Genomic DNA, 25,924 nt, shown 5'->3' on the forward strand with positions numbered 1-25,924 from the left:
CATATCTTTCTTCGGTTACTTCTGTCAAAATTTTACTCGAAACGAAATAGCAAAATGATGACTAAGTTATTAGAGGTAAAGTTATTAAAGGTACTCTTAAGAAAAGACGACATTCAATGTTACAATACCTATCATACTGTTATATAATTACGATGAATTATTTCCAACCGAGGAAAACAAACAAATTATAAAAACAAAGATAGATAATGATAGTTTTTATGAGATCATATCAGTGTTTAAGGCGTTACGTTAATGTCTCACAATAATGCAATTATATATATTTGAACAACTTGTATAGGCATTTTGCAATACTATAATTGTGCAATATCATCCCATCATTATCTGCAGCAAATTGAACAACGCGCCAACACTGACTTTCTATTGTTGTTGTTGTAAGGGATATATATATCCATGCCTTTCGATTCAATTATTGCATCCCATAATTGTTTTCTCCTTGCAGAGGTTTTTGTACAAAAGCATATCACATGCGCCACAACACTATCGTTTAAAAGTTCACAGTTTTTACATAAAGAAATATAGCTTGGTGTCAAACAAGTACCAATTAAGTCTAACAAGAAGGAGCAAATATATTGTTGTTTCGGATTATGTCGGGCCACTTTCCATAGTTGCGATGGACTATCAGACAGAACAATCCGTTGGAGCTCTTGCCTTTTTGAGAGCAACCTTTCAAATCTATCATTATTCGCTCTCTGTAAAACAGTTTTAATCAGTACCGATTTCCAAGACTGTTTAGAAGGAAATATACTACAATTCACAAAAGTTATCAATACTTCTTCAAGATTATACTTTTGAAGCAGGCGATAAATGTCAGGGATAAATCCAAATATTTGTTTATCAAAGAGTAGATATTTGGTCAGTCTGTCGATAAATACGTGTTTTACCAAATATATGCAGGGCAAACGACACAGTTGTCCGAAAAATTGAAGCTTCCTGTAATTTATGATAGTTTCAATATCATTGAGGTTAATTGCATTCAGGGCTAAGTCTGTTGGAGTTCTTGGTTTGAGTCCCTGAATGAATTTCGCACAAAACCTATGAGAAATTTCCAGCTGTTGCATATCTGTAGACGAGTAACTATTCCAAAGTTCACAACCAAACAATGCACGAGGAATGACAACAGAGCAATAAATAGTTCTTGAGGTGATTGGGTTTAAAAGTTGAGAATTTATGCCATTATTATGGATGCTAAGCAAAGTGCCGCGAAGTTTGTTCCCTGCATCAAATATTGGTTTCTTTGTGTTGAGGGTTTTTTCAGCCTCTATGCCTAAATGTTTATAACTTTTTGTTTCTTTGATCACTTCATTTCCTTATTTGAACACACGATTATCTTTTGATTCTGTATCTCTTTCGTTATAAACAATTATTCCACACTTCATGACATTATAGTTATATCTCCATTGACGGGAATAATTGGAGCATATATCGAGCATTTTGTCCATACCACATTTCGACAATGACACTAGGACCATATCATCGGCTACAGTTGGGGTTGAAACATTTAGGTCATATACACAAAAGCCATATCCACACTTCTCTAATTCCTTTATCAACCCATCAATGAAGAGGAGGTAAAATAATGGCGAACTTTTCCCTCCTTGTCTAGTTCCTTGTAATACGGGAAAACTGTCTGATTTGATACCCTGATACTTAACATAGCTAGTCACTCGTTTATACATTTCGACAATGGAGATTATTGTTGTATTGTCTACTTCACACTGCATCAGTTTGTAAAATAATCCCGAATGCCAGACATTGTCGAAGGCTTGACGTCCATCTAAATAGCACACGTACAACTTAGAAGAGTTTTCACGGGCAAACAATATGCTCCCGCGTAATAGAAATGACGTCATCAAGCAACCAAGTTTCTTTTGAAAACCACCTTGTTGAGAACTAAGTTTTTCCAGTAAAGTATTTTTACATCTTGATAACAACACCAGCTCGTACAATTTCAAAATTACTGATGATAATGTTATAGCACGATAGTTATTGGGATCATCCTTCCTTTTAGTTCCTCCTTTATGTAAGGTTATAATCACGCCTTTTTTCATATCGTCTGGAATGTAGCCAATCCTAAGCATATGTGTGAAGATATTGGCTAGAATTCTAGAAACAATGTGTTTTGAGTAAATTAAATGTTCGTACACTAAATTATCCTCACCACAAGCTTTTCCTACTGGCAGGGTCTGTATAGCCTCAGAAACTGTATCTGGAAGCACGCGTACTGTTTTATCGGTTGTGATACGCCCTAGTGTTTCATTTACCGTCGCTGTCACTGACTGCTTCCAATATTCATCATATTCTTGGGATTCATTAAATGTATACAAAGATTGGAAATACAGTCCCCACTCTTTTGAAATTTGTTCTCGGTCTCTTATTATTTTACCGTTGAAGTTTATACCTTCAGTCATTTTACATTGACTCTTTCGTTTTCTGGAATTCACTAGTTTCCAAAATTGAGTTGAATCGATTTCTGCAGTTCTATCCAACTCGTTGTCCTGTTGAATAAGAAAATCCTCTGAGCACTTTCTCAGCATCTTGCGAAAGTCCCGTTTAGATGATTTATATTTAACGTAAAATACATTGTCGTTTCTACGTGGTCTCCCATCACGACACCATTCCTCGCGTAGCAATAGCATTTTCTTGTGTAAGGACGATAGTTCGTCATTCCAGAAGGGTTTTAAATATTCCTTAAAACGTTTCTGTGGTAACCCGTGACACGCACTGTTCAATAAGCTAGCGGAAATCACTGTATATGCTCGATCAATACCATCTTTATCGAAGTCACAATATTCAAGTTCAAAAAATTCATTATCAGATAATAATAAAGACTGATATTGCACAATACTATCATTTGATGCTTTCTTCCAATTAATATTATACACATTATTGCTTAAATTAGTTAGCATACTTGGTTCTACATATATATGAATAGACATGACAATAGGCCTGTGCGAATGATCTGAAATTTTGCACACGAGTTATCTAATGGCCCATATTTACATATAATATCTTAGAAACATTAAAAAAGTATTTCCCCGTCATATCACGTCAAAAAAGCTTTGTCTAATGTTTTAAAACATTTAATATCTAATAATATTAATATTTAATATCAGACCATAATTTTTTTCGGTGATTTAATACATTCATTTAAAGTCGTTCGTTTATTCTTTTCTGACTAAAGCCAGTATTTTTTTTTCTTGCAAATTATATATGAAAATACATTCCGGAAATTAATTACGAAAACTAGTACATGTATATTTATTTAGCAAGTATTATAGATTTACGTATGAATTTACAACCTCATTTTAGACGGCAATATAACGTCCAAGACTCGCAATTCATTACAAAAAATACTTAAAAGGACGTACATTGTCCTACATGGAGATACATGTATAACACGGGGTTTTCTAGCACCGGTGTAAAAAGTAGAAGACCTTTTCCGATGTGCAATAATATTTATTAATAAGCATCCATCTGTCTTATGTAAAACAATGCACCAATTTTACCGTTATATCTCAAGTATGTTACTTTGACTTATTAAATGCTATATAGATAACTTGACGATAAACTGATAAAGGCACAAGAACAATATAAAGTAATTTGATATATTTTCAAATATTTTTCAATTGTTGAGACTCATTATTTTGAAGAAAAAAATCTTACCAAGGCAAAATGAAATTCATTTAATAAAGACGTGCTGTTTAAGTTAAACTGGTTGTATGTGAAATTGCAAAGGTTAATAACATAATAATAATATTATATGCATTATTCCTTTGACAGGATTTTTTTTAAGTCACACCGATTAAACATCTAGTACATGGCAACTTCGGACCTGAACAATTAGAGGAAAACACATGTTATAACTTCAAATTTGAACATTTGTTTAGGGACGAACATGTACATGTAAAAAACCAACGACCTTCAGCCATACAAATTAAACTCTAATCAATTAAATATTATCTATCTTAAAGACTTAACACGGTGATAAGCACGCCGGCGTGATTTAACAAGTCGTATTTGGTTTCGGTTGGTTATAAATTGAAATATGTTCACACATCTCATTTTGAATACCTGTGATCCGTTATCACAAGTAAATATGATAAGGACAAATAAGTGTTGACGATAGTTAAAGACAAATTAAATCAGTATAAGCATACATGTGTTAAGTTTTGCAATGTATGTCTTTTCTTCAATTAAAGAAGTAAGTAAACAAGCGTATTTTTATCAAGCAGTAACAAAATGATATTTTTTTTTGTATTTAAAATGTAACTAAAGTAGTTTCAATAATATATTAAAATCAACGTTATAATATCTTGTTTCCGTCGTAAAACTGATAGAAGATGAAGAAAAAACAACTGTTTATAGATTGGATTTTTCTGGTTAACCTTTGTCACCAGTATTATACTATATCCTCCTGGTACCGGAAGTGGTTAACCTGTGTCACCTATATGATAACGCTTTATTTAACTTTAAATAAAGAATGTTAAAATTGTGAATATTACTTCCGCTTTAACGTCAGCTAAATTGGTCATACCGCGTTACAATTCTGGATTACATAATTTAATTACAAATTTTACATTAAAATTAATTATGTGAAATACGTTTATTTAAAGTTACTGTAACCACTTAAACTCATATAATAGAATACACAACATTTTTGCGAACTGATACAAAATAACTGCTACAAACGACATGTAAACTTTGTGCACCTTGTGCTCGATCTATGCATGTATGACTATTCAAACAAAACGGTGCACTATAAGTGAACACCTGATGTGTGAACCAATTTGCGGCTGACGACATTACTATAAACTTGTAAAGTTGTTTCGTTGTGTTTCGCTTATTATACGCTTCCTTAGCAGATGTTTAATGTAGTCGTCAAGAACCAAATTAAAAGCTACATTGTAACCATAAGGGTCCTTTATTGAAATCATTTAGGCTTTTAATTTGGTTTGATAAGCATAACGTATATACACAGCATTCACAATCAGACTAAAGTTCAGATCTACTTACTCGTATTTCTTCCACGTAGATCTAATGACTACCGTATATTTTTCATCTTCTTTATAATTCGGATTTCCCGAGAAAGCTAGTTTTAGCCATGCAACCAAACCGGCTTTTATAGATAGGCATAAGAAGATGTATCAAAATACCGTTATCCATGTTAGTTAAACAAGTTGCTGATTTCTGTTAGATAAAAAATGTTTTAAGTAATTTCTAACAAATTAACTTGAAATTATAGAGTCATTTTTAAAGTGCAAGATTGTTTTGCCAGTTTACCTTTTCGGCTATATGGACATCGCCATGTTTGTTCTCAAGATCGTGAAAATAACCTACTCAGCATTGGTTTCTCAAGGGTTCAAATAAGAAACCGCAATGCTTTCAAAATAATGAACGCTCGCCAACGACTGGTTGTTTGAAAGACCACCCGAAGGTGACAACCTATGGATGGATGTCTGATCCTAATGCGTAGCATAATGTAGGAGCTGATTTTAAACAAATTGACTGCATTAAATGAGTAAGATAAACAGTGTGTAAAGGTAACTTTTAAACACCAAACGTTTCAGATAAAAAAACCCAATAGAACTTAAGTTACATTTATTTAGTAAATATATCCTTCGAAGCTGGATAAATAAAGAAACATTATTACTAGAAAAGAGAAATTAAATTGCATGAAAATAACAATCATTTTTCTTAATACTATTACCTGTTATACTATCCAGAATATAGGACCATTAAAAATTTGTTTTTAATAAACATGTAACTGTCTTTTCCTATTTGAACACTTTCATCTATATGTTTTTATTTGTCCAAATGGAAATTTAAAACATTTATCGATAAATCAACAAAATATATATAAAATCTTGCTAAACTAATGAATATTTCTATTCGATAGATATGAAAAATTAGTTAAATGCTTATTTCATTCTCATTAATTAAAATAGTCTTAAAAGAACATATCTCACAATGTTAACTCACTTCTTTCAGTACTTATCTATCAAGCTTTTTAAATAAACAAAATGAATAAAAATTCAAACATATATCGCCAAATCTATCAATGCTTATCGATAAAAATTCCTTATACTTTTCAAGATTAGAAAAAAAAGTTTCATTTATGCGTGTGAATTTTATGTGTTTACCGTCACTTCAATTAAGGACTGAATTGGCACGCAAATCTAATAGACTCAACTTTGTTTAAAAAATGGATAAAACATTAACAATACTCTTCAACTTAATATATTTCGGTAAGAAAGTTTATAACATACTTTGAAGCAGAACCTTTTAAACTTGAAGGAATTAAGGGAAAAAAAACAAACAAAAAACAAACGTTTTCATGTTTCATATTTTTTAATGATTTGTATAGATAACTTTTGCAGAAATCAGTTTACTCTACATGTTTTATTTTATCAAATCTAACTCGTGCAAATTCTGCACAATTCGATACGATCCGTGTTGTCAAGAAATAAAAATCAGAATTAAATTATTCATTGCTGTTTGAAACTTACTTTGATCATGCTATTGTAGCAAAGCTTTATATTATTTATATTTTGAAGTATTTATTATGGGTGATTTCCTCGAAAACCAACCCAATTTTTCAGTTAAGATTCTAGATTGCAAAATAGAGGTCAATGGAAATATAAGATCAATGTTTTTATCAACTTTAAGTAGCTAAATTTTAAACATATGTTTAAACAAATGATGAGAAATTACAAAATATGATTTTGATTCTGGTTTTCCCGTTTAATTTCTTTGTGAAAACGTGGTCCGATGTTTTTATTAGTTACAGATACCTACAGCTCTTCTGTAAATCTTGTGACAGAGCCAATTCAGAATGACTCTCTATCACTGACGTGTAGATACACTGGAAATGAAACCGTTGATTATTTTGTATGGCACTATTATGCTCCCTCGATCAATACTTTAGATGTTGTCCGCAATGACTCCTGCATATCAACTATTAAACTTGACACCCGTTTCACTAATCTGAAATACAAGTTCGGATGCTCAGAAATCAATTCAAATACAATTATATTTGAGAGGCTTTCTTTGGATATGCTTATTGAAGCAATGTCATGCACTGTGAGAACAATAGAGCAGAATTGGTCAAGTAACGACAGGCTGCTATTTACATATGGCGAGTATTGCATAATTTTGTTTTAAATTGATAATTATAAGAAATCATGATTGACATATTTACAAGTAAAAGATATGTTAAGTAATTCATAAGTTAGTATTGTCGGTTATAGTAAATTCAACCAAATCATGTCATAAAGCAATTCATGAAACTTAATCGAACGGATGACAAGGATTAGATGCCGTATGAATTCAAAATAAGAAAGTAAGGTTAAAAGAAGTGAAATGTGAAATACCCAAACTTAACTGTTGCAAATGTTGTGCCGTAAAGTAATGCTCGTATTAGTGACAACTGCGCACAAACATCCTTGTATTACATACCCATGAATGACTCTTTAACTTGTTTTTTACATTTGCTTTGTATATTTTTATCCTGCAGTAACCGTTGAAAAAAAGATAAAAATAACAGGACAATTTTTAATTTTGATTAGAATTCAATATCGTGACGTAAAAAAATATCAAACCAAGCAGTCTATATTATCTATTTTTATCTTTCCTTTATATTGATATTTACAGTGGTTCCATATGAAGAACTTCTATTTGGTGATTTTTGGTGCCGGCCACATGAGATAAAAGACAATTATAGAAATAGTTCATATCGGCCGTATTCTGAAGAAAATACTGCACTTGAGTGGAGTGCTCTTAATTATTGGTTTAAACGTTCTACATATGGCTTATCAGTCTCCTGCACAAAAACCTACGCTGCCAATGTTAATCCTGGTAAAGAAATGGTATTTGTTCTAGGTAAGATAACAATTTCATTTCCGATATTCCACTTATAAGGTCATGCATGCTGGGCTCCTTATCAGTGGTCCTGTGTTGCTTGGTAGTGTGTTGTGGTTCCTTCCCTGCTGATCTTCTTTTTCATGTTTTAACACCATTATTACAAGATACATTCAAGCGTTTTCCTACAAATAACGATAAAAACATCAAAATCCAAGTGACGAGCAAACAAGAACATGTAATTTTACGTACTGCAAGCATTTCGATAAGCTCTTCTAGTATTGTTTCTTGCGTGAATTATCATAGTGAACAAATAATTTACCCCTTTGAAAAATGTAAATCGACATAATTGTAATTGAAGAAAACCATCAAATTCTGCATTTAGTTCATTTTTTTTAGTTACAAGTTTTATCTTTATTCAATTTTGTGTTTTTATCGACACTTTTTTTTAAATGGCTGATGGCTTAACTTTAATCCAACTACGTATACATCACTTTCATGCTTTCTAAATGATCGTAGTTTACGTTAACATTTTGATGATCTGACAATTCATTTGGTTGGTGGCTGGATCTTTGTAAAAATCCAAAAGACGTTTTATCAGGCAGCAATGTAAATTAACGCAATACTACGAGGATGTTGTTTGTTTATACATTTCCCCCCTGATCGATGAAGAGTACAACAGTAGGGGTGCATCCTTGATACAAGTGACAACTGTTGAAAATTGGTTGATAAATTAAATAATTTAAAAATCAATATTCAGATATATATCGCTAACATAAACTAATTTTACAATATGTTGTTTTAAACTTTTAAAAGATGACAAAAACACCTAAGACATTTTTAGAAAAAAAATGGGTGTTGTGGTAAGTATTTTTTGTCAGTAAAACTGGTTTTGTGATGGGAGGGAATTTATCAACAAATTATAGAGGTTTCTCTATGTACCGAATATCCGGTACGTTCAAAACAGGAATCCTGAGAAAAATGAGTACTTGTTTTTTGCATGTGACTGTCTTGTGATACTTTTTCTTTTGTTTACATGCTTTGTAATACTAAAACAACAACCACAACCACCACCAACAACAACAACAATAATAATACTTGAATGTACATTTTAAGATACTGTTTTGTTTAGCGAGAATAGTAAATAAAGACAAATAAATTGATTTCTAATCAATATACAAATGATTAAAAAGTGGATAATTAAGATGTTCTCCTAAAATCTACCACATGGAATGATGTCTATTTTGTCTGAACTATATACAACACGAAAAAAATAAAACTACAGCACAATTATTCGTGTAAAATTCATTCTGAAAATATGTCTTGTAATTGAAATGTTTGTACTTTATATATAACCGCAGCATTCCTTTTTCAATTTCAGTGACCAGTTGTCAAAAGGAAGTGGAAACAAAAACTGAACTATCATTTGGAACAAAAGTTCCTTGTTCGTTATATGTCGCTAGTATATCTCTATTACATACTTTGCTGTTTTTCTTAAGAATTAAAGTACTTAACTCATATTTGTCATACCAAGTCGTATAATTTTGAAAAAAAAAGCTCATTCAACAATGAACAATTTTGTAATTATTTCATAACTATTCATATAAAATCATTTTTAAATAAATATCATAAAATCAAACATTTTCAATTTCAGATACGTCAGGCTATATTTCTTATAATTACTCAAGCGAGGGAACATGTGTGCAACAAATGAATAGCTGCTCTCGTACAAATATAGCGGAAATAGAGCATATTGTAAGTTAAGTATAATAGCAAATTTAAGTGTAAAAAAAATTGTTTCTAATTTTTAACGAATTATCTTCAGTCTATTCAAATGACGCTATATAACTTGTTTACCATAAACGAGTCTGAGTCTCTGAGTATTTACCACATGCAAGATTATTATGTAAGACATGTCCCGCTAAGGAATGAACATATGAGTGATTATTTATGGAAATATGCTGCGTTCTGTGATCTCAATTTATATCATATTAAAGACTTACCATCTACTAAAGGTTAAGTCGGGCTAGTATATTCTATATAAGCTGATAATTCTGTATTCTTTTTTTCCTTACTTTTTTGTCAAGATTGGTCAGATCAATGGCGGAAATTCTAATGAGGAAATAGAAAGTGCTCTTGTGAAGACCTTAGAAGTAACAACACATGAAGATTCAAACAGCCATCTTCATCATGAAGAGCTTACGACTATAATCCAAGCGTTGGACAAAATAGTTAAATTAGAGAACTGGGCTGTCACTCCTAATCAGTCAATAGTAAATGCACATATACATTGCAATGTTAAGATGAGACATTACTGACCCATAAACATTAATATGTTTGATCAAAATTATGATTAATCTTTAAGTTCTTAAAACCTTTATTATCATATGATCACTCTTCAGGTGTAGGTTCTAATATTTACAATTTCTAAGTTTTATTGTTTTATACAATAAACTAATAATAAATAGCATTATTTCAAACTGCATTTTAAATACATTATGAAATACTCCACAATTGAACGAAAATGTATAACTTTATATTTTTCAGAACTTCATGAGGACCGTAAGTAACCTTCTTGATACTAAGAATAAAGCAGTGTGGCAAAACATTTCTGGAAACGTGCAGGGTATAAAGGTAACTATAAAAATATATACATAAAGATATTGATGTTGAAGTGAAACGTTCCAAACTCTGACCTCAATATAATAGTGAACATAGAACTTTCATAATGCTCGGTTTGATGAACATCTTTGCTATTGAAAACTGGCAAAGGCTTGAACATTTATAGAAATGCAATCATGGAATTTTCGTTTATATTTCCAGAATCATTTGCCAAAATAAGATACTGTTGCCGTTGAAATAACAATACTACACTACACTATCCATACAATAAGCAACATGCGTTCTGAGTGTATTGAATGCATCAATTTGCCTCAATCTGAATTTTTCATAATGATTACTTTTTATTTCTTTGCAGTTCGTATGTACTTTTTCATACATGTTTTTTTAATCTAGAATTGTTTTCTTTTTGCGCCGATTTTATCACGTTTTGATAATATTTACGCGGCCCATATGCATGCCTAACCGGCTTTCCTTGATAACTATAACCAGTAATTATCTATTTCTTATAAGGTTGAAAGTCTACTAATTACATCTGATTTCTATGGTGATAGATAAATGACCATAAGAGTGAATGTCCGAGAAATTTTGCTCGCCAGAGGAACGAGCAGGTGACTCTAGTACTACTTATCCGATGCTGTCCCTACCAGGCTAAGCGGTCGGACTTTAATTATGATACATTTTGTAAGCATTTTTGTATCATTGTTTTATGTATAGGGCGATCAATGGGTATGGAAGCTTCTTAATACCGTCAGTTCGTTTTCTATAATTCTTGGAGGAACTTTAAATGAAACAACTTCTAACAAAGAGAGAACAATACACACCGAGAATGTTCGTAAGTTGTATCATCAAGAAAGTTGATACAAGTATTTAATTGATCTCCATTTCTTCTTTGATTCTTAATTTTAGTTAATTAAGCATTTCAGTATTAAGCTATCACACTTTACATCAAGTAATACATAAACATATATGTTTTGAAAAGCAAACTGTACATTAATTCCTGGTGCTTATACATAACACGGACTCATATAAAACTAAAATACCATTATTTATTGTAAATATTTATAAACCTTTGTACCTTATTCTATTTTAATGCGTGTTATAGTGTGTTTGACAAAATCAAAATCATTATACTTTATTCTATTTGCCTCTCAAATCGTTTTGGGTATCAGTTCTTCAGGTCAGTCAAGTGAAAAGTTCTGAAGGATTAACATTTCCAGATGCCAATAAATATTCTAATTTATCAAAAGTATCATCTTTACAACTATCCGTTGATTCTTTGAAAGGTAAGTATAAGAAATATCATGATTTAGACTATTTTCAAAGCCTAGAAAAAGGAACATTATAAATGGCATACATTACATTTTGTAGATATGGAAGTTCACGCATAAGATACTATGGAACAAGCAAAAATCACATATTTCAACATGATATACATATAAGTAAATAAGTTAAAAAGTAAGAAAAACAGTATATTTTACAAAATGTGAACCTTTTAATTAAACATTTTTGCTCTCAAATTACGATTAGAAAATCATATACATTTTTAATGTCCTATCAAATTGTTTTTCAGGATCGAGACTGTTCTATGGTATGCTATTTAAAAATGTGTCTGGTTTGCTATCAGCAGAAGCAACAGATAATAGGTACTTCTGCTTGATTGATCAAGACATAGTTTTTTCATAAAGAACTGTTAGCTGTTACAAGTATGGAGTAATTATAAAATATATTCTAAGGGAAACAACCCATAAACAAATGTAGTTATAATCCAAAGATGATTAATACTCTCATACTTCTCTCTCAACCACAGTTTCATAAGCATGACTATGTACTCGATAGACTAAGAGCAATTTTTTATCTACCTGATACGATTCCATGTACTTCTTTTTAAATACCCTTTGGAATACAACTTTAAATTTGAAATAAAGATGCATAATTCTATTTTTTCTTTTATATAATCTTTAGTGTTAAAGACGGGTTTTTGAATTCTGATGTAATGGGTGCTAGGCTGGACAACTGGAAAAGCAATAGTGACTTTAAAGTTACTATTAAATTTCAACTCTTGAAGGTAACATACATTATAGTGTTTTTCAAGACTAATGCAAATGCTCTTCTACGCACTTGTATTAAGTAATGTAATGAAAGCCCATTTAGTTTGATAATTATAAAATCGCCATTGTTTTTTAATCTTAATTCCAATGTGCAAATTTTCATATATTCCCAGTTTCAATCTACCTTATCAATGCTATATTTCTTTATTTTTCAGAAAAGTAATTTGCGAAAAATGTGTAGTTTTATGACTGAAACCAGGTAAACTTGGACCCTTTTATCCTTAAAAAAAGAATTGCCATTACAAAAACTATCTTTAAATTTGCCATACTTTTACTGTTTCTATAGCATATAAACATTCATATATAGTTACGTTTAATTTAAACTTGGTAAAGTGCAAGAGCATAAAACATTCATATAAGGTAATTTCTATCTAACTTTCATTAATGTCAAACCCCTCGCGGGGACGTAGATATGTATATCTTGCCACTCAATGTCCCATTATTCCCCAGATATGGTTTAAAAAGGATTACTCATTAGCCGTTTACCTGCACCATTATGTTCATATGTTGCTGTAGGTACTGTTATAGTGAATTCGTGTTTTATATGGTAGTCAAAAATACTACTTTGTTAACATTTTGCTACAGTTATCATTGCTACTTTCTTTAGGTTACAAGGATCTATCATTCTCTAAAACCATCATTTTAACATTATAAAATTCATGTTTGTCGTACTCTAAACAAGTTTCTGAAGCAAAATATGCATGTAATATTTTGTTAAGTGTTTCACATTTTTAATATGATATACAATAATAACTGAACATCTGTTCAATAAAGCACAACGTGGATGAAAGAAGGATGTTACTTGAAAACATCAGACTCAGCATCAGCCACATGTGAATGCAACCATCTTACAAACTTTGCAATTCTTATGAGTCCTTGGACAGAGGTATAGTATTCGGATTTTTGCAATTCTTGATTAAAAGTTTCTCATCCGTACACAATAATTATGTTAATATAAAAATGCTAACATTTGAAATGTTTTAACATTCATTGACGTGTATTACTGTTTTAATTGCATGGCTTATACTCTAGTAAGTATAAAATAAAAGCAAGTTTTTGTGTTTATGTTTGTTTTCAGATCGTATATTTATTTACAAAACATACATTTTACTTTACAAACATATCTCAGATTGTTTTCATTGTCAGAACAAACAATGGCTACACCAGAAAAAAACATAAATAAGCAAACTTAAACAGGTTGTTTTCATTGTGCATATAAATATTCCACTTGTTGTTATGGACATCGACCTTGCTTTTCATTTTCGCAACAAACTTTACATTTTAAGTAATTAAAAAATCGTTGAAGTTCCCTGGTATTTATTTTCCAAAGAGTAAGATATAAACAGTTTTATAATATATTTATATCCACATTACGTAGACTGACATCGTCTCGTTTGTAGTATACTTTGTAAAAAGTTCCTGATTTGACACGGTTGTATTGCCAAAATAAATGAACATTACATTCTGATTTTGTGTTGAAAACATTGTCTCCCCTTTTGACTGGGGGGGATTCTTTTTCCTGTTAAAAATACGGAAACAAAGTGATCTCTCGGAAAAATTAATCACAACAAAATTACAAGAGAATTGCAGACTCGGTTTGATTGAGTCATGTACAAGGCATTAGAATTGCAGCTAAATGAGTCCGAATTACTAGAGTCGAAGCATCTCTTAGCTCCATCAGATTCTCAACTATATTATATCTGGCGAGTTTCGTTACTTGGCAAAATATCAATAACAAGGTGTTTATGATGGAAACAGCAAATTTTGAGGTTATGATTATGATTTGTCAAAACATATAATCAAGGTTGGCTGAAAATTCTGATTTCCATTTGTTTTCTTGGTGATTGTTTCTAGTTGTTTTCTTTTTAACAAGCACATCATATATACATCCGCAGGGTTTTAAGCTGACAAATCAATAACGTAGTTATTTTTTATGTAATGAATCCCTTCATATTCCAGATGTTTGGTATACATTTTGGTGATTGGGCTATGCCATTAAGATTTAGGATATGGTTAATGCTTTAAATTGTTTCTATACTTGTATATGTGTTCGATAAACAGCATGCCATTTTACAACAGTTTGCAGAAAACAGATGGTTTTTTATTAAATTTATTTTCGTATTAATCTATGTTATAATTCTCCATTAAAGTTATTTCTTAATTGCAGTTTACATAGGACCAAGCGCTGAGTATATATTTTAAATGTATTTTATGTCTAGTGACATGTAAATACAATATGTTTTTGATTTTTATATTATTTTCATTTCAATGCAGGTTTATTTGGTTCGTGTGTATTATTCAATTTGGCAATATATGGAATGAAGTGGCATAATTCACATAAGGGCACGTTTCATAACAACAGAAAAACCATTTTTAAGTGGGCCAGAGAAAAAATAGATATTTCAAATCGGAATTGTTTTTCCATTTAAAAAATAAAGAATGAACGTCACGATTAATTTTTAAATATTTTTGCAGTAATGGTGCCGAGAATATTTTGTAGAGCACTTTCATTATTGTCAGTGGCTCCTAATTTTAGCCATTTCTGTGTTTATTTATCTATCTTATAACCTACGTTAAGTTTAGGTATTGACTCAAGCCCATATCAGCCTTTATGAAAATGGCACGATAAGAAAATTAAGATTTTAACACAAATATCTCTTTATTTTATTTCAGAGTAACGTAGAAACAGAAACATTGAGAATTATAACTTTTGCCGGATGCTCTTTGTCAACCCTTGGTCTAGTTATTACTGTGTTGGTACATTTATCCATGTGGAGGTAATGTTTTTTGTCTATATACAATGTAGTTGCCTTTTGTTTAAGTCCTTTAAGTAAATGCGTCCGTACTGATACCATGTACCATGCACTTTATTAGATAACCCTTTTTACTTTTCATTTAAAGGTTTATACAGGTAGTAATACCTTTCAAACAACTAACATACATATAATATATTTAATGATATTGTATCTTAATTAAGATACATTGAGCATTAATATTGATTATTTGTTATTTGGATTAATCAAAGGTCATTCAAAAAGCTACAAGTACTTTCGATATAGTGGAACGATTTTAATGACTTTTAAATGAATTTAAATCTTGTAGGTATTTGAAATCAGATAGAGCAACTATTTTGATGCACTTATGTGTTGCTATGGTAACATCCTATGTTATTTTCCTCGGCGGTGTTAACAGAACAGACAGCATGGTACATTTCTTTTTCAGTATTTGTAGTGTCTATGAGCAAAATTGGAGGCATGATTGTGTTAGATGCTATAACAAAACGTTTTACATACTTCATTTAGTGTTTATTTGACAAGCTTTGAAACGTTGTATGTTATATTTAGGTGAAATAGATTTTCAGTTATCCACTACAAAACCTGTCTTTTGTTCAACTATTAGTGTTGTCCCGATTGTCTCTGAAAATCGATAACTAATCGGATCACCCCAAAATCGGCAACAATCGATAGTCCTTTTTAACAATCGATTATTTTAATGTTCTACCACCGCTGAATTGCCTAGGGCGTAACTTTTTTACACGCGGTCAAATAGAAGTTTCCCGACCAAATCTTTTTAATTCCAGAGGATCTTATAGTCTTTTTTGTTTGCCTTATCAAAAAAGAATTACAGAAAAAAACATGGCTAGTGAATAAGTGGGCAATTTGAACGACTTTGTTTCTTGAACATCAAAACAAATTCATCTTCGCCTGTCACAAAGAAGTATAATGTATTAGGTATTTGTGTTGTTTGTTTTGAATTCAAAGAGTAAATCTTACTTTAATCAAGGAGACAAGAGCTTATTTATTCTCAAAATATGGTCGCTACTGTATAAAAAATACATACAAGGATTGGTCAAAAAATGCAAAACTCGATTATAATATCGGAAGACAATCGATTGTGGTGATCTGATTATCGATAGTGATTTTCGAGTCCGATTCCCAACACTACATTAAGGTATATCAATCTTTGCAGGCTTTTTATTTATAAATATCTTAAAAAAATATTTATACGTATACATTTAGCAATAATTTGTGGCATTTGATGTCAAAATAGTTGAATTGATATATTGGTTACGACATCATTTTGCATAGTTTCTCATAATTATGTCTTTACAGTACATAAAATTGAAGTTTATCCTTTATACTAAATCTAAATTTTATATCTTCAAATAGGATTTGTGTACAGCAGTTGCAGTGTTATTACAGTACATATATCTCGTTGTGTTTTTCCTAATGTTTGCGGAAGGTATTGAGATATCTTTTGCTGTTTTATACGTGTTTTCAACAAAACCAAGCATCAAATGGATTATTTCAGCTGCTTGGGGTAAATTCTTCTTTAGATTTAACTTTATTCATTTATAACACAAATGTGAAGTAAAGTATACGTAGAAGCCATATTTTACAATGAATCTTTCATCCATTTATTTATGTCGCTATAAGTTAAATTGAAAGTCAATTGGTTTTTTTCTTGTTTACTTTTGTTTTGAAGAAAATAAAATTATAATACAAATTTCCAAAAATTGAAGAATGGCTTCATTTTTGGCACGACAATAAAACATAAATGCAAACATTTACAAATAATTGACCAACAATTGCAAGACAAGAAAACAAGCAATGATATTGCAAATTTAATACTTTTACGTTTGTATTTTTTAAGTGATCATAAAATTATCTATTCCAGTTATACCGGCGTTAATTGTCGGGATTACCTTGGCAATTACGAAGATGAAAGGATATGGAACTCAACATTTGTATGTTTAATCCTTTCATTTTCAATTAATCAATTAATTTTAACAAGAAGACATCATCAAAATTTTATGATGCTAAGACGACTTTTATCGAAATAGTCCTAGTTGCAATTGTAGATTTATAGAAAAGTTATGAAGTATACTGTGTAATCCTAGAAAGAAATGGATTTTATGGCATGTAACTGTCCACGGATCCTTTTCATACAGGAAAACTTGAGTATGTTTGAGCTATGATTTTTGTTTGATTTTTATTTCAGTTGTTGGTTATCAGTTGACAATGGTCTAATTTGGGCATTTGTTGGACCAGCTTTGATCATAATTCTGGTATATTTAATACCATGAGGTTGTTTTAAATTTTTCGTTAGGTTCGTTAGGTTTTTCGTATGTCACACACACGCAGTTAAAGTCATATAGCGACTTTCTATCTTTGCTGGTCGAGGAAGACCTCTGTGTCCCTTAATTACATTATTTTAGACACGAGTCAGCAACTGAACCGACGACTTTCGATAAGCCAGGTAGAAAGTTTCTTGACATCAGATTTTACTAAACATTTTAAAAAAACGAACATTGTGAAAATTAATCATTTCATCGTTAGTATATTTTACCATATACAAAAAAAGAAATGTGAATTGACTTAAAAAACTTTTGATTAAACTTTAAAACTGAGACTCTTTTCTTTTTGATTACGGAATAAATTCTTTTAAGGTGACAACAGACACTTTCCGTGGTACTCACATAAATGTAATTTAAACCAAGTAATTTTAGTAATAATTGTTATTTATTTAATCTTTATGCATTAAATGTCGCTGATCAGCATAAAAAATAACATATTTGAAAAAAATGCTTTTGTAAATGATTGATTTTGAATAAAAATCCTAAAATTTTAAATCGTCATATCAAAGTCATTTTTTATTTTTTTGTCATCAAACTTTTGGAAAAAATAACCTTACTTATATTATCTGGGGAACCGTGTCTCAAATTTTTTCTATCTTTTCTCAAAAAAAAATTACGTAACGTCAAACATTTTATGCGACTTTTTTCACCATACATATTACGTAATTAAAGATAATTAAGTCGCTGATTGAGCAAACAAAAATCCCTGACACGGTTCCCTCCGTAAATGAATTTCCTTTCATGTGCTTTAAACCGCATGTTAATTGCTTGATTATTTAAAAAAGTTATGCCGATTCAAAGTTAGTCCGACCCGCATCAAACGAAGTGTCATAAATCGGCTGTTCTCTCTCGGACCCCTACGTTTCACGCTAAATAATTGCATAATACACAAATATCGCACCAGAGAGGGTCACAAGTTGCGGTAACATACTCTAACAACATTTTATGACCCAGTGACATCTGACCAATTAAAAAGCTGCTGATTAATATTAGTTTATAGCCGAAATTTCTTCAATTCTTAACGTGGATTTACTGTTCGTCTGGTATCTTTCGCACATGTCACGTGACTATCGGTAAAATTTGAGGCACTCAGTGGGGGGAAATGGAACGCATTTGCGCACCGCTAGCGGGGTATTTAATTGTTTCCTTTTTGAAGTTTATTATTATTATCATCAGCATTATTATTGTATTATACCAGTGTCACTCTGCCTGTGTATTCGTGTATGAAATTCCGTTAAAATATAAAATAAAATAACAAAAAAACTGAGCTTTTGACAGTCTTTTAAAGTCCATGGTAGATGTACAAATAAGAACAGGATATTATATATTTTTTCCACCAAATTGATAATGCTTCACATATTTTAATAGAAATAAAAGGTATTACTCGATCATTATGATATGGCCTTCTTGACTTCTATTATGAATATCATCTATGCACGGCATAGAGATCCAGTTTCTACCGGGATAGACAATAAATTTCATACTTTGTCCCAGATTTATTAGTACTGTGTCCGATTTACTGGCGAACAATTTATTTTCACTGAAAATATATTTTAATATCTTTTTTTATTCAAAGATAAATAATCATCCTTAGACAATCTAAAATGGTTTAGAAATTTGTCAGGTACACCTTACCACAAGTCATATAGGCGTTCACATAAAAATGTTGTCTGTTTTTGTTGTTGTTTTACTCGACATTGATAGAAAAAGGTTGAATGTAAAGTAAGCCCTTGAATCCGTACAAAAGTCTATCAACTCAATGTAATATCTATCAGATTAACGGACAGACAAATTATTTTCACACATTATGGATATTTTAGCAACTACATTTTTATTCAACCCCGTGGTTGTGCGATTTGCCGCTATGCTTAATTATTTATGTTACGTTCATTGGCCGACAATTTCTTAATTTATAAAAAAGGCTAAATGTTGAGATATTCATAAAAGATGTACGGTAGTTGTACGATACATGTATTACGAGAAGTATGGACCTGTAATTCACGGATATATGGAACTACCGATTTCCCTCATTGATGCCTCAACAGGGGGCGGAGCGTTATCGATAATCGACAGGTTACGCGAGTAGCAGTTACAATAGTATAGGTACCGTTTTAAAAACGTTTAAAAACACATTTTTTGGACTAACTGCTTCCAAAATTAAATCACGAATGTGTTCAGAAAAGGTTGATAAATCTACTTAGCAAAAAATCTCATTTTAGGTATTTTAAGTGATAATTGACTCCGTTGTCACCTTAAGCTATCTTCTCACAAAAATGTAGTTTTTATATGTATATAAAACGAAGCTTAATGTGCTTTGGCATAATGTGCTTTAACCAAATTTGTATTGCTAACAGTGTTAAGAAGTTATGTTCTAACTGATAGTCATTTAATCTTTTCAATGTTTTACATGACACTGTATCGTTCTTTAACCAGATAAATGCTGTGCTTCTTGGCTTTGTTATAAGAGCAGTATTTAATGTGAAAATGATGAGACAAAAACAAACCCATGCTAAAATTGTGTAAGCATGTTATTTTCTTTGAATGTTTATTTTACAATGAAGTTAATTAATAAGTTGAATTTATAACATTTTTATTAGATAGTTAGCCAGATAGATGAAATAAATTGATTCATCAGTCTCTGAGTAACTTTTAAAATAATACTTATCACTGAAAGTATTACAGAAACACAAAAATAATACATGTACTCTCTTACTGAAATTATTTGCAGGACATAATTTACATTGCTGTTATGATTTAATATGCAATGGTTTAAATTATTGTATAATATATTTATATCGTTGTCTTACTCCTCGTTCTGAATGATTTTATAAATCATGCAAATTACTGATTTCAGAGCAGGAATTCGTTGCCTCTGTATTTTACTTCCATTGCTTGGATGTACGTGGGTTATTGGTATATTCTATGTGAACAAATCTACATCATGGATTCAATATTTGTTTTCTTTTTGTAATGGATGTCAGGTTTGTGTTTGATATCTAGAATGTATGTAAAATATGTTATTGTTTTATAAATACGATTTTAAGAGATTGACAAATTAAATGAAATGGTCTAAATGATATGTATATTTTACAGATTGTATTGAAAAAATAATATAAAGGTTACCATAAAATCAAATGTATTCTCGTGTAAATACATATTACTTTTACCAATTTTATCATTTTATCATTTCAGGGTGTTGTAATTTTTATTTTCCACTGCGCACTCAATAAACAGGTATTCAATTTTCAGATATAGTATTTACATTTATATTGAAAAAAAAAACAACAAAAAACAAAAAAACAAACAAACAAAACAATACGTTTTACCATTTTTCTCTTTATCTTTATTGTTACTGTAAATTTAAAGTTTCTGAACGCTATCTATACAATGTATTTCAGATAACGAATGCATACGAAAAGAAGCAAAGAAAATCTACATCTTCTATGCTATTTAATCAAAGTTCAAAGCTACATCGTTTTGTAAGTTGTTTTAGTTCATCATGAAATAGCTGGCTAGCATTGCATTAATATAACCATAAGATAAAATAAAACACAATAGAAAAACATAAAGAAGTAAAATTGTACATTAAAAATAAATTTTCAATACCATGTTATTGTAGAATACCTCAGACGAAAATGTTTTACGTTCACTAGCATTGACAAGTATATTTATACTATTTGTTCACATAATGTGTAACTCGAAATAAAGCTATCATTCTTAAATAAATAACAAAATTATATATTTTTTCAGCAAAAGAAGAAAAAATATTTATCATCATCAGCCTTGTATCTAGTCAACAGTGACACTGGCATAAGCAGTAAGTTAATTTATGTGACAAATAAACTGGTTAGAACATTTTTTTGTATGCATTTTAACTGCAATGACATGTGTAAATTTTCAGAAAATCTAAATGTATATAATTAATTAAACTACATGTACTACAATTTCTGAATTATTATAACACCTTTCATTTATTTTTTTCAGGCTCACGTTTATCAGACAAAGACATTGCAAGCAACGAAAGAAACTCTACTGACAATATAAAAATGGTAAAATATTCGTTTATATTAAAAAAACTTTTTACAACTTATCTTGTAGAGAATCACTTTTTCAATTACTTATGGATTGCTGAAATATTATTGAAATCGGCAATATTACTACTGAAGAAAAATAAGGTATCAGTTGATCTTTCATATTATATTTCTTTTCAAAGCTACAACGCTAGTCATACAGCTCATAAGGTAACACTCAGCAGCATATCAGTTACAAATTATATTTATAAATCTTCACATGTCACGAGTCAGTTTACACAAATTTAGTTAATTTTTACCCATGAAATATGGTGCCATGTCAGTCAAATATATTTCGTATTTGTAGCAAATAAATATGAAATATAAATATGAAAGTGGGCGGAGTCAAAACTCATATTTATTTTAAGGGTCTTCTTTTGCCATTTTGTTTAAAAAATCTGATAAATTAAAAAACAACTTTTGTTGAATTTATCTAAAAAGATAGAAAATGGTCTAACTAAGAAAATAAATCCGAACACCAATATCTTTAATTCAGTCAGTAACGCTGTACATACGTTTAAAGAGTTGTTTACGTGACGTCACAATGTAGCGCCAAATTGCGCGTGCAAAAAAGAGTCAAAACAAATAATCAATATATTACTGCGCGCTGTTCAATTGCAGTTGCGTAGCAAGCTAGGGGTTTCGTTACCACTTTTCTTTGATAATTAAATTAAATAAAAAGGTTATTTTTTTCGTTTTTCGTGAAATATGGAATATATTGTCACTCAACATGATAATATGCCACATATTTTCGCTCGCCGTCCCGGCTCGTGAAAATATGTGGCATTTCATCATGTTGAGTGAAAATAGATTCCATATTTCACGAAAAACGAAAAAATATCCTCTTAGTATCTATCAATATATATATTTCTTTAGATGAAAAAAAATATATTTTAATACGGGGAACGGGCTATAGCTTGCCCGGCTAAAGACTACACGTGTATATTTAAAAGGAAATCAAATAAAAAACAATCAAAATATATAGAATTCAATACCTATCAATGAAATTTTCAGTGTCAGTTCTAGTTGGGCGCCGCCATTTTCAATGTAGCTCAATGATCATAGGCGAGGTATTAAAACGGGAGCGGTGCATACAACATCGAATGACACCTTGAAAACGGAAAAAATAAACTATTTTAAACCGACTTTCCCGTAGATAGGCTTTGCCTAATTTCATATTATTGATAAAACATAGTGTGCCTTTTGTAGGGGTACTATTTGCAAAAGGCGTAAATGTGACGTTTCTTATGATTTTCTCTTTTTCACAGCCTAGTATAAACAAGTATTATTACTTGTTTGTTTTATTCATGTTTCTTTCAAACGCAGAAAATGAATACTCAATCACACTTACGAATCCTATAATGTAACCTTCCCCGATTTAAATTCATTTTAAATTCCCCGGATATGATTGAAAAATATCTTTTAAAACATCCTAACTTTAAGATATATACTTCCAGTACAACGTTCTCAATAGTAATCATACATCACGTGTTCTGAAATATTACACGCAATCAGCTGATTGAAAGAAAGCAACTTGTAATGTACGACATATGTCGTAGTTCAGCACAATTGCATTATATCTTAAATATTTTCTGAAAAGAAATTATTAAATTGAAGAGTACGATGAAAACAAACTGTATGTTTAAGTACCAAGAAGTGATTATGCAAGTACATGCATTTAACAGATACATCAAACAAAATCAATATTATCTTTATTTTATTTTTACATCATTTTTTGTCATTATTTTATGCATTAACAATATCATCAAAACATACCTTACAACTGTATAAAATCTGTACTTATGATTTCATGTTGTATATTTTTCAGAAGAGATTTGAACCTATCAATGCTTTGGGTGAACAGAAATGCAGTTCCCATGAAATGTTATAGATATACATGTACACAGAGTGTTCAGGTGTTTCCTGAAATGGAATTATTTTTTGACTATTGTTCTCTCACATGTCGTACCACGCCTTTGCATGTCGCTTTTCGGTTTTTGTTTGTGAAAATAATTCATGATCAAGAAGTTTATATCCATCCTCTAAATTTCTTATTTTATGTATACCAAGTTATTTGAATAAATCAATGTGTTTGTAAATTTAAACATCAAGATAAAATTATAGATTTTAATCCTTTTACTACGGCAGCAAGTATGTTTCTTTTTCTTTCATTTTATTTTGAATCATTATACATGCATTGTAATTTTTTTAAACATTTTATTTAAATTTTAAGACAATCTTGCCAGCTTTTTGTCTCTTTTTTATACCTTTTCTTTTTATATTTTAGTTTTCTAGATTTTTAATCGGATGTGGCCAATTAAATGTTTGATTAAATCTTATTTTTCTTTCAGACCATAAATCGATACCTGAAATAATTATAACACAGTTAATTTTAAATTGTGTTTTCATTTCCACTTTTTATTCATGTTGATATTTTAACCATAAAAGGTGTGTGATATTTATTATCATGATTTTTGAACATCAATCGTTGTATGCATTTATGTACTTTTCTTGTAAATAGCTGTTTTGTTTTCTATTTTCTTATAATATAAGTATCATGCTATACTTTAAAAGTTCTTGTTACTTCAATCGTGAACCATAACAAATAATCTTGTTTTTTATAAGCTTAAAGCTTTCCCCATGTCGGTGCTATATGTATGTCCATTAAATGATAAAAAAAGGAAATCAAGGATATATGTTGTTCGACTAGAACAATTGAAATATTGAATTAGCAGCTATTAAAGATATGAAAATAAAAGACGATTCATACTTTCTTTCAAATAATCGTAAACTTTTCTATAACCCATGTCTTCAAAACTGCAAATTTAGTATATTGACTTTTTTTTTGTAATGCAACTGAAAATTACGAGCAGCACCAACATTCCCCTGTTTCACATATCGAAAACGGGACAGTAAAATACAATTTATTATATATAATTCTTTAGGAATGCATTTTTCCTTGTTAAGATCTTGTTAAATAAATCAAGGCAATAAAATATTTGTGTGACGCAAAGGGAAATAAGTAACTCTCTTACAGTTATGAAGTCAACAGTTATGGTTGTTGCACTTCTCTTGAAGGAAGGCTATACGTGTTTTAAAGTGAGCATGTATCTGTTGTGTGCGTGTGTATGAGTATGTGTGTGCGCGCGAAATTTCTCCATGACTCATTGATCATGGAAATTGGGTCTGATATCATTTGCCTTTCCGCTAATTCAGAAATTATGCAAGGTAAGCAGCTGGTTACTTGCATAAAAATGGTTATTGATTAGCTATCTAGAAAACATTTCAGGTGGATTGATCACGAAGATATAGCCAAAGTGAACGCCCCAAAACAAACCAAAATTCTATGGACAAATGCGAGATGGAATTTTGGTTGGGTTCATGAGCGTTTCCATTTTCCTATTGCTTATGAGATTTTCTTTTTTGTGTAGCCTCTACAAAGTAGTGGTGACATACAAGTATCACTTCTCCGTCATATGTCTGTCTGTCCGTCCGTCAATGTTATTTGTGTCTCCTGCTACATATTGGCTGGAACATTCAAATCATGAGGCAACACATGATCACCGATAGCTCTTTTTTAAAATGGAACTATTAAACCATTCAATGGCGTCCGTAGAGATAAAAGACGACGAAAAGAATGACGTAATTTTGGGTTAATGTGCTTTTTTTATCAGTACATTACATATTTCCAGTATAAACGTGTATAAAACTATATATTTGATGTATGTGGATTATAAACTAATTGTTTAAAAATGTGAATAAAATCAAACTTAGAATGAAAGAAATATATCAGTGGAAGTTTTTGAAAGTGAGTTGTCCATGTGTTGAACCATTGCTTAAAATAACACAAAAATATTTGCTTTTCTACTTAGTCTACAATATTCATGTAGACATTTTATGTTACAAATCATTAAGGAAATGACCAACCACAATGTTATGACAACAATAAACGTTTACTATTTTTCTTTTAATTTCTATAAACTATTTCATCAGACATAGCTTTATACACTTAAAAGCAGTTAAAAATTCTATAATACTGTAATATGAATGTAAAAAATAAGCTCTCCTGGCACATGTAGCGCTGTAAGGTTTGCTGGATGTTTTGCTGA

At 30.5% G+C, this 25,924-nt stretch overlaps 1 protein-coding gene across 1 annotated transcript; it reads left to right on the forward strand.

Annotated features, from left to right (window-relative positions):
- The first annotated feature begins 8,975 nt into the window (after nucleotides 1-8,975).
- LOC132758399 (adhesion G protein-coupled receptor L3-like) lies at nucleotides 8,976-24,589 on the forward strand. Its single transcript, XM_060750072.1, has 22 exons — nucleotides 8,976-9,340; nucleotides 9,533-9,633; nucleotides 9,966-10,151; nucleotides 10,426-10,512; nucleotides 11,215-11,332; nucleotides 11,670-11,783; nucleotides 12,071-12,143; nucleotides 12,463-12,565; nucleotides 12,764-12,807; nucleotides 13,383-13,494; nucleotides 15,282-15,385; nucleotides 15,711-15,813; nucleotides 16,778-16,928; nucleotides 17,286-17,355; nucleotides 17,610-17,676; nucleotides 20,179-20,264; nucleotides 20,600-20,726; nucleotides 20,938-20,979; nucleotides 21,144-21,224; nucleotides 21,496-21,562; nucleotides 21,730-21,794; nucleotides 23,644-24,589. The coding sequence occupies exons 2-22, from the start codon at nucleotides 9,589-9,591 to the stop codon at nucleotides 23,704-23,706; spliced, it is 1,908 nt and encodes a 635-aa protein (XP_060606055.1). The 5' UTR covers nucleotides 8,976-9,340; nucleotides 9,533-9,588; the 3' UTR covers nucleotides 23,707-24,589.
- Nucleotides 24,590-25,924: the final 1,335 nt, after the last annotated feature.

This window comes from Ruditapes philippinarum, unplaced genomic scaffold (assembly GCF_026571515.1).
Source record: "Ruditapes philippinarum isolate M1 unplaced genomic scaffold, ASM2657151v2 ctg1000_1_1_1_1, whole genome shotgun sequence".
In the NCBI taxonomy this organism is placed as follows: domain Eukaryota; kingdom Metazoa; phylum Mollusca; class Bivalvia; order Venerida; family Veneridae; genus Ruditapes; species Ruditapes philippinarum.